The 9,158-nt window shown below is 49.8% G+C and overlaps 1 protein-coding gene across 1 annotated transcript in view; it reads left to right on the forward strand.

Annotated features, from left to right (window-relative positions):
• Myom3 (myomesin 3) overlaps positions 1 to 8,313 on the forward strand; it is a 45,882-nt gene extending 37,569 nt beyond the window's left edge. Inside the window, exons 30-37 of the mRNA XM_051173487.1 lie at positions 2,198 to 2,285; positions 2,764 to 2,802; positions 3,056 to 3,164; positions 4,222 to 4,385; positions 5,010 to 5,046; positions 5,208 to 5,230; positions 6,500 to 6,555; positions 7,940 to 8,313. Of these exons, the coding sequence (XP_051029444.1) occupies positions 2,198 to 2,285; positions 2,764 to 2,802; positions 3,056 to 3,164; positions 4,222 to 4,385; positions 5,010 to 5,046; positions 5,208 to 5,230; positions 6,500 to 6,555; positions 7,940 to 8,203 (780 nt within the window). The 3' untranslated portion in view covers positions 8,204 to 8,313. The remainder of the gene's footprint in view (positions 1 to 2,197; positions 2,286 to 2,763; positions 2,803 to 3,055; positions 3,165 to 4,221; positions 4,386 to 5,009; positions 5,047 to 5,207; positions 5,231 to 6,499; positions 6,556 to 7,939) is intronic.
• Positions 8,314 to 9,158: the final 845 nt, after the last annotated feature.

The following is a 9,158-nucleotide window of genomic DNA, read 5'->3' on the forward strand; positions in this document are numbered from 1 at the left end:
GAAGATCAGAAATTCAAGGTCGTCCTTGGCTAAATAAGGTATTTGAGGCCAGCCTAGGTTACAAGAGTCTAAGAGGAAGAAAAGGAAGGAAGGAAGGAAGGAAGGAAGGAAGAAAGGGAAAAAACTAATTTATGCAATGCAATTTTTTTTCTGAGACAGGGTTTCTCTGTGTCTTTGGAGGCTGTCCTGGAACTAGCTATTGTAAACCAGGCTGGCCTTAAACTCACAGAGATTCGCCTACCTCTGCCTCCCAAGTGCTGGGATTAAAGGTGTGCATCACCACTGCCAGACAATTTATGCAATTTTTATACTCAAAATTAACAATAAAAATCAGGACATACCAAGATCTAACAGTAATGAACAAACTGACTTAGTGGAGCCCATTCTATATGGAGAGATACCTTGCCCAGCCTAGACACAACTAGATGACAGGACAGACTTAGTAGACTTCCTAGGGGAGGTCTTAACCTCTCTGTGGAGCAGATGGAGAAGGGAGAGCTGGTTGGGAGAGGGAGAGGAAAGGAGGAATGGGACTGGAATATAAAAAATAAATTAATTTTAAAAATGCAAAAAGAATATAAGAATAAAAAGGAGAATTAACACAACGGGACATAAATGTTTCAAATGGTAGGCCCAGTATTACCTGTTACTGATTTTTTTTCCTCTCTTGGGATCCAGGCCTGGTTCTGGTCAAGCATTTGAAGCCTTGGGCTAGTCACTGGCCCTCTCTGACAGAGTTATCTGATCTCTGTGACCTCCCTATCCCAGTCTAGGGATGAGGAAGGAATGATGTCCCCCAGTAAGGCAGGTCCAGAGAAAAGCAGGCTTGGAGCTGGATTCTTTCCTAGATCCCTCCACACCAGATGCCTGTCTGCTACTGACTTCCAGAGCCTTCCACCTGGGTGCTAAGAGCACTGGACAGTTGATCACAGCTTCCTACTAGGACGGAAATGATAACTCCAGGGTCTTCTCCCACACCTTGATCAGGACAGTGCCATGTCAGCCTTTGTCACTGTTAAGTATGCACCTCAAAAGGGGTCTGTCACTCAGTGGGTCCTTAATACTCATGGAATCTTGATATAATCACCTGTTTCGTGGAGGCGGAGCTTTCTGGCTCTTGTAATGTTAGCCCCTGGGTCCTCTCAGAACCTGGGACACACAGGCAGCAGATAAGTTAACTGGGGCTCTGCCAGGTGAAGTACAAGGGCATGAGCTAGAGTGGGGTCAGAAATCACCCCCCAATGGGTGCGGCCATGGCTGCTCCACAATGCTGAGGCCTTGTCCTCTGTCCACCCGGTGCCCACTCTAGGGACCTTTCCAGTGTCACCCCAATATGACTGCCACTTTATGGCCTTCTGTGGGTAAAGAGGAAACCATGTGGGAGAGAATCGCTGTGTTTTAGGGGAAGACCTACCTCTGCCTTGGATCCTGCCCCAAAGTCTCTATGTGGAGGTAGCCTGAGTGGGAGGGATCTTCTGAAAAGATGTCACTTCTGACCTCTGCTTCTTGCCCCAAAAGCACACCCCTGGGCAGAGACTGGCTTAGATGCCTTGCCTAGCACATGAGATGACCACAGTTCCTTCCTCAGCAAACATTCTCAAAAGTGCAATCAGGTCTTGCTTCTGGTTTGAGACCGCAAACACATGCCAGAAGGAGGAAAACATGCTTCCTTCTGGGGAACTTTACATCACGGCCTCAGGGAGATCTCAGAGCATGTTGGAGAGTTTGTGTCTCCTGCACACAAGCTCTGCCCAGGCTGAACATGCTAAGCTGGGATGGGTTCCAAAGAGTCATCTGGGAATCCAGATAAGGTGTCCATTTCTACCCTCAGTATACACACACTCATACATACACACACACACACACTCACATGCACACTTACATTCTCACACATATACTTACACACTCAAACACTCACAGATTCACTAACACAGACTCACACACACACACATTCTCACATTCACTCATACACACACACATACACTAACATATACACACACTCATATTCACTCACATGCACTCACCTTCATACTCTCACACATATTTTCACACACTCACAGACACACATGCACATACTCCTTACACCCACCAACTCCAGAAGTGACAGGAGCCACATGGGGTTGGGACCTGGCACCTCCTGACTTGCTGACATCTCTCCTTCTGGAACCCTTCCACACACTGTCATCCTCTTCCATAGTTCTCCAAAGAAGACCAGGGAATTTACAGAGCAGTGGTTTCTGATGACAGAGGGGAAGATGACACGATCCTGGACCTCACAGGTGAAGGTAGGAGCCAGTGATGTCAGCGATGGGCCATGAGGGCTGTGGAGAGGTCACACTGGAGCAAGAGATTGTGGTATGACATGTGGCCGAAGGTTTATGGGATCTCCATGTCACTTGGGGAAACAGGCACAGAGAAGTTAAGTGAGTTACCCAAGGTTACACAGCTAGCCAACAGCAGGGACCTGGTATTCGTGCTACTATGGTATGCCACAGTAAACCCAGGCTTGAAGACCCTCCACCCACAGAGGGCCCTTGATGTTCTTGATGGCTGGTTGACACAGCTCACAAGAAAATTATCAAATGACAGTATTACACCTGCTCCATCACTCACCACCCAAGAACCCCTCCCATTCCCAGGTTATTGTCCACAGCCCCCCATCCTCAGAGAGGCTCTAGTGCCCTCACCCTTCTCCAAAACCACCACCATCCCTGGACATCCCCAAGAGAATCCACCCAGCTGAACACTTTCTGTCTTCCCCAGGCCTGGATGCTGTCCTCACTGAGCTGGGCAGGATCGGCGGTAAGTGATCATGCCGTCCTCTTCGCCTTGTCCTGATGCCAGTGAGCCTCCTAGGAGTGCCCCCATCAGCCTCAACTGTGGGCACGGGACTGGTGTCTGCCCTTGGCGAAGGGGATGGAAGCCCCTTATCCCCATTCAGTACTGTGTTCCTACCTTACTGCCCAGAGCTGCAGCAAGTGGGCTGGGCCCAAACATAGCACTCACAGGTCCTGGGGAGGCGGGGGTGACTCACCTTTGGCCTCTACACCCTCAGCTCTCTCAGCAACCCCACTGAAAATCCAGGGGACTGAAGAGGGGATCCGGCTCTTCAGCAAGGTCAAATACTACCATGTGGAGTACATGAAGACTGCTTGGTTCCACAAGTAGGTTGGCCTTGCCCCAGAGCCCGTGGAAGCTGGAAAGTCCCATTAGGAGTCTCCTACTCCCCCTACCTAGTCCTCCCATGGGTTTCAGACCCAGGGGATCAGCAGAGGGGGCACTCTTACACGGGGAAGATTGGGATGCTGGTGGTAGGACCACCTATTTGAAGTCTCCATGACAACAGAAGGGTTATGGTCCCAGAGCAGTGTCTGGAAACCAAGGAAGGAAAGGACGCAAGAATCCAGAAGAGCCAGTCACAGAATGATGGTGCCTTTGGGTGCCTCTGCAAACCTGGGTAGCCAGGCTCAGGAGGCAGGTGCAGGCAAAGAGAGCTGTGGGAGGGTCAGGACAGGAAATCCGGAAGGTTTCTGCAGAGGTTCAGCCAAGTCACCCCCAGATAACTTGAGAATAGGATCTCCCTAGAGAATCTTGTGTATGCCTCAGCCTTGAGGATCAGACATGGCCGCACCCATTCTACAGTGAAGCCTATACCAACTTGGGCAAATCTGAGTGAGAGTGAGGGCCACAGGAAGCTTCAGGATGATGGGACCCCTTTTCTAGCCAGAGCTTCTGAGCCCTGTGACAATAGGCTTAGGCAACAGAACATTGGGAACATGGGCTGGGTGTCTTCAGGAGGAAATTTAAGTGAAGAAGGAAAAGAGCTGAAACTTAGCTGGTTTCTAAGTTAGGAGTGACTGGGCAGAAATGCTAGATGGGACTGAAGAGGTGGGGGAGTGACTCCCAAGGGCAGGGAAGTCGCTGCGCCAAGAAGGCCATTTGCTCATTGTCCCAGCCTACAGGGCATATGACAGATAGAGACCCAGCTTTGGTAAGAAGTTGATCTGCCATGGGATTTGATGAAGGAATAAAGGAATGGGTGGCTGAATGCTGAATGAATTGATTGTTGGATGATGAATGGAACCCTGAACAGTGAATGGATGAATGGAGCTATAGCAACTGCCTGGTTCCCCCATCTGAAAACAACACCCCAAAAGAGGGGCTGTGGGCAGGGAGTCAGACCCACACTCAGCCTTCGCCATTCTCTGCCTTCGAATTCAGAGACAAACGTCTGGAGAGTGGAGACCGGGTAAGGGCGGGTACCACCCTGGATGAGATCTGGCTCCACATCCTGGACCCCAAGGACTCAGACAAGGGCAAATACACCCTGGAGATAACTGCTGGGAAGGAAGTCCGGCAGCTTTCAGCAGATCTGTCTGGGCAAGGTAAGCCACCCTTCTGTCTGTCAGCGGGTCTGTCTGCTGAGAAACCATTCTAGAAAATCACATGGGGTCAGGCACTGAGGCACACATCTCTAGCCCCCACACTAAGGCAGAATTCAAGGTCATTCTCAGCCACATAGTGAGTTTGAGACCAGCCCAGACTGCAAAGTTGTCTCACAACAGAGGAAGGAAGGATAACAAGATGGCTCAGGGGTTAAAGGCACTTTGCTACGCAGACCTGATGTACTGAGTTCATGCTCCAAAACCCACATAAAAAAGGAAGAAGAGAGCCAACTGCACAAAATTGTCCTCTGAACTTCATACCCACACATAATAATAACAATTGAAAAAAATTAAAAGAAAAGTCCATGATGAGATCAGACAGGGAGGCACATCCCTGCAGCCTTAACCCTGAGGAGGTGGAGGCAGGAGGATAGCCAGGTTCAAAGTCTGGTCCTTGGCTACACAGTGGGAGCACGTCTCAAGAGATAAAGAGAAAAGAAGATCCCAGGGCCTTTTGGGAGGATCTCTCCTCCTCCAAACCTGGCACTGCCCTGGGGGAATCCTGGAATGGGAGGGAAGTTGAAGACGGTCCCTCAGCCCTGTCCTGCCTTCTTTGTCCCACAGCTTTTGACGACGCCCTGGCAGAGCACCAGAGACTGAAGTAAGTGTCCCCCATGCTCTCTGTGAATCACGGGCCCCCTCAGGGGTGGAGTGACAGTTTTCAGGCCCCTGCTGGGAGCCCGGTCCAGCTCTGCTTCCTCATCTCACATTGTGAGAGATCCACATGCAATCTAACACTCTGTTCCTGTTTCTGTCTTTCAGGGCCTTGGCCGTCATTGAAAAGAGTGAGTCCCCTATGATCGTGGTCCTCATTCCTGAACCTAAGCTGGCTTCTCTAGAACCCCAGGCTCCTGGCAGACTGCTGAAGTCCCAACTCCCAGCCCACTCTGGGGCACTTTGGGGCCTCGCTCCGCTACTGGGGACACCTGGGAGATAGCTGTAAAACGATGGATAAGGAACTGAGTGAGGACACTTGAAGTCATAGGTTGGGCAGGCCCAGCACAGGTCTGGTGCCCAGTGGGTGCGCACAACCCTTGGTGGGAGCCCAAAGGCAGGGACCTGAGAGGGATGAGACTGACCTAACCTTTCCAAGTGGGCCATAGGAAGGGGTGGCTTATGGATCTAACCATGAATTAGTCCCAGGCCCAGGAGATGTGACACAGTTTCCAAGCTATGCCCCTTCCAAAAACAAACAAACAAACAAACAAACCCCACTAATCTGTATTCAAACCTGCCTCATTTATGAAGTGCCCCCTCCCTCAGCCAGCTTTGAACAGCCCAGTGTTAGGCTTAGGCGTATAACCCTCAGGTCTCCCTGGCCCAGGGATGGGAAATGGGGATTTCAGTGACAGACAGTGGCAGCAGAAGAGACCCAAGGCCTTGCCAGCCTGACAAGGAAGGGACCTAGATGGCTATGAGCATCAAGGACACTGCAGGACCATCAACACAGATGTCAGTGATGCCACTGTCTCCTACTGTCCCCAAGTGACAGGAAGGACAGGCGTCGGATATGTAGCCACGCCGTGACAATCCAAGATTCCAAATGACCTTACAGTGTCAGCCAACCATGGGGGATAAAGCACATCCAGAAGCCAGCCTCACATGTGCTCAAGCCAGAGGGGACCCTCACACCACCACCTAATTATATGCCAGACACAAATGCCCCCTCCCATCCAGGATTCCCATAGAAGGAATTTAAACTTGACCACATGTGGTTGCTGGGGCTTGAGAAATCAGAGTCCGTGAGAGGGTCCACTTCCTCAGCTGTGGAGAGTGGGTACAAATTCCCGCCTATGACAGTGTCCATCCCTGGGCCCTTCCCTGTCTGATTCAGGGTCCTTCCCTTATACCAGTGGACAGCAGCCATATTCACCAAACTTTGTGCACCTCTGGGACACACCATCTGGGTCTCCCCACGGCCTCTGGTGAAGTATAAGGGACACATTTGACACTCTACTTAATAATTTATAGCCACACTCTTCCTGTGGCCACCAGGACCCTCCTTGGACCAGAGTCAGGGTATCCTAAAAGCTACCACTTTCTTTCTGTTCCAGATCGAGCCAAGGTGGTAAGGGGCCTGCCAGATGTGGCCACCATCATGGAAGATAAGGTACCATTCCTCCCAACCCCACAGCCAGCCATCCCATGCTTGTATGCCTTTAAAGATTCCATCTGGGTCGTGATAGAATAGAGTGCTGTGGGTTCAAGAGCCAAAGGTGACAGGCTGACTGGAGAGGTTGGATTTACTGCAGCTGCCCAAGTAGCTCAATGATCACATGTATATCTGAGCCAGGTGTCAGACCCCTATGCTCCACCTGGCCCTATCCCATCTTTAGACAGTCTTGGTTGGAGCCGGTGACTATGGCATCCACAAGAATTCAACTAGGTAACCCCTGAAAGCTGTAGTGATTTCAAAAGTCTCGCGTTACTTTCTGCTAGCCACTAGTACATTGATTTTGCCTCCGAGGCAACCGCTGAAAATAGAGTATTGATTCTAGTCTCACTTGATAGCAAGGAAAACTGAGACATGGAGTGGTTAAGGAACTAATGAAGGTCACACAACCTGTTGAATAGAGCTGAGGTTCATACCCTACCAGCCCAATTTCAGAGCCTGTGGGTTTCATCATTATGCTGTAATATTCTGCCTTAGACCTGACTCAAGAACTTCCAAACTCAATTCACAAACCTGTGTGTTAAAGCAATACAATCTTCTGGGGGCGAGAAATGGCTCAGGAGTTAAGAGCACTGGCTGCTCTTCCAGAGGAACCAAGTTCAATTTCCAGCACCCACATGGAGGTTCACAAGCACCCATAATTCCAATTTGAGGGGATCCAATGCCCTCTTCTGACTCCTGAGGGCACTGCACATATGTGTCATGTATACACGCATGCAGGCAAACCGTCATACACAAGTTTTAAAAACAATATAATTTTACTTGTGTGGTAATGTCACAATGACATCTTACCAAAAGCAAAAATGCAAAGTTCAGGCTGTTCTGGATAGGTCAATGCTAGAGAATTGTCTAAGACTCTACCTAGTAACTTTTCCTGTAGAAGGTTGAGGGTTGGAGAAAGTGGGATAGAAATAAAACATGTCTCCCTTTATGGGTTACAACAGGACAAACTCATGGAAGAGCTGGGGATGTAACCGGTTGGTAGAGTGTTTGCCTAGCACGCACAAAGCCCTGGGTTTCCATCCCCAACACTGCATAAACTGGGCATGCCTGTATCCCAGCACTTAAGATGTAAAGGCAGGAAGAGAAGGTTAAGGTCATCCTCAGCTACCTAGCAAGCTCAGGGCCAGTCTAGGATACATGAGACCTTGTTTTTAAAACATACAGGCAAACACACCCATGCACATATGCATGTACGCACACATACCCTTTGTTCAGAGAAGCTGCCTGTACTGGTAGCTCTCTGTGTGTTGCATAAAGGTGAAGGCTAAGATCAAGTTACAAGGAAGTAAAATTGCTCCCTTCCTGTCAATCAAAACAGACCCTGTGCCTGACCTGCATCATCTCAGGAGACCCATCCCCTGAAATCTCTTGGCTAAAGAATGACCAGCCGGTTTCCTTCCTTGACCGATACCACATGGAGGTGAAGGGTACTGAGGTCACCATCACCATTGATAAGGTCACCAGTGAAGACAGTGGGCGCTATGGAATCTTTGTCAAGAACAAGTATGGCTCAGAAACGGGCCAGGTCACCATCAGTGTGTTTAAACACGGGGAGGAGCCCAAGGAGCTGAAGAAGATGTAATTGGAATGTCCAGGGACAGCCTGAGATCCACCCTACATGGACCATCATCAGTCCAGCCAGTGAGTCACAACTTAGCATAGGCTATGGGAGTGGGACAGGGGAAGGGACAAGGACATAACAGAGCTGGATCCAACACACCAAAGAAGAGGAGCAAAGATTTTGCTGGGGTCCTCACAGGACTCCAGGGTGTGGAGTAAGCACTGGCCTTAAAAATAGGAAGCTGGGATGCAGGACTCAGTTTCCACAGAAGCTCTTCATAAGCCTTGTTTTTCTCATCCATCAAATGGGCATTCCTAGCCAATCTGAGGTGCTTCATGAAAATCCCTGACCAATCTATATCAGTGGGTCACAGCAGGAGGCATCTTTGCAGGGAACAGTCAGCAAAGCTGACAGAGTTTGGTTGTCACAACTCAAAGTATTTACTGGTGTTGAGTAGGTTGAGGCTGCAGGTGGTGGTGAGCACTTCTGCCATGGCACAGATTGTATCTTTGAGGATAGAATTGTCAAAGTTCTGTATCTCCATCACTCTTTGGAGGAATAGCATACACAAAGCTGAGGATGGCCCTGGAGCTGCAAACATTACGCAGGTCCCACCCAGAAATGGATTCCGAGTACAGGTTACTCCAGGGCAAAGCAGGAGATGATAAAGATCACCAAATGGGTTCAAGTGACGTATCTTCATTGATCACAGGAAGTGGGCAATGGCTGATCCAACTGGGAGATACGGGAATTTACAACACCTGTCCACATTGGGTGGGACAATGTTGGACTCTGAAGGGTGAATCCAGTTTGGCCATGGAAATGGGAAAAGGACGCTCAGGAGCAGACATGGCAGAGGCAAAGGTGAGGATAGGAGAGTCTGTCCCTGCCCAGGTGACCTGGGATGCCAGGCATGCAGTTGATGACTTTCAGGGCTTCTTCCAACATGGAGCTTATAAGGTCAATAACAGACACT

The sequence above is a fragment of the Phodopus roborovskii genome, unplaced genomic scaffold, assembly GCF_943737965.1.
Source record: "Phodopus roborovskii unplaced genomic scaffold, PHOROB, whole genome shotgun sequence".
NCBI lineage: Eukaryota > Metazoa > Chordata > Mammalia > Rodentia > Cricetidae > Phodopus > Phodopus roborovskii.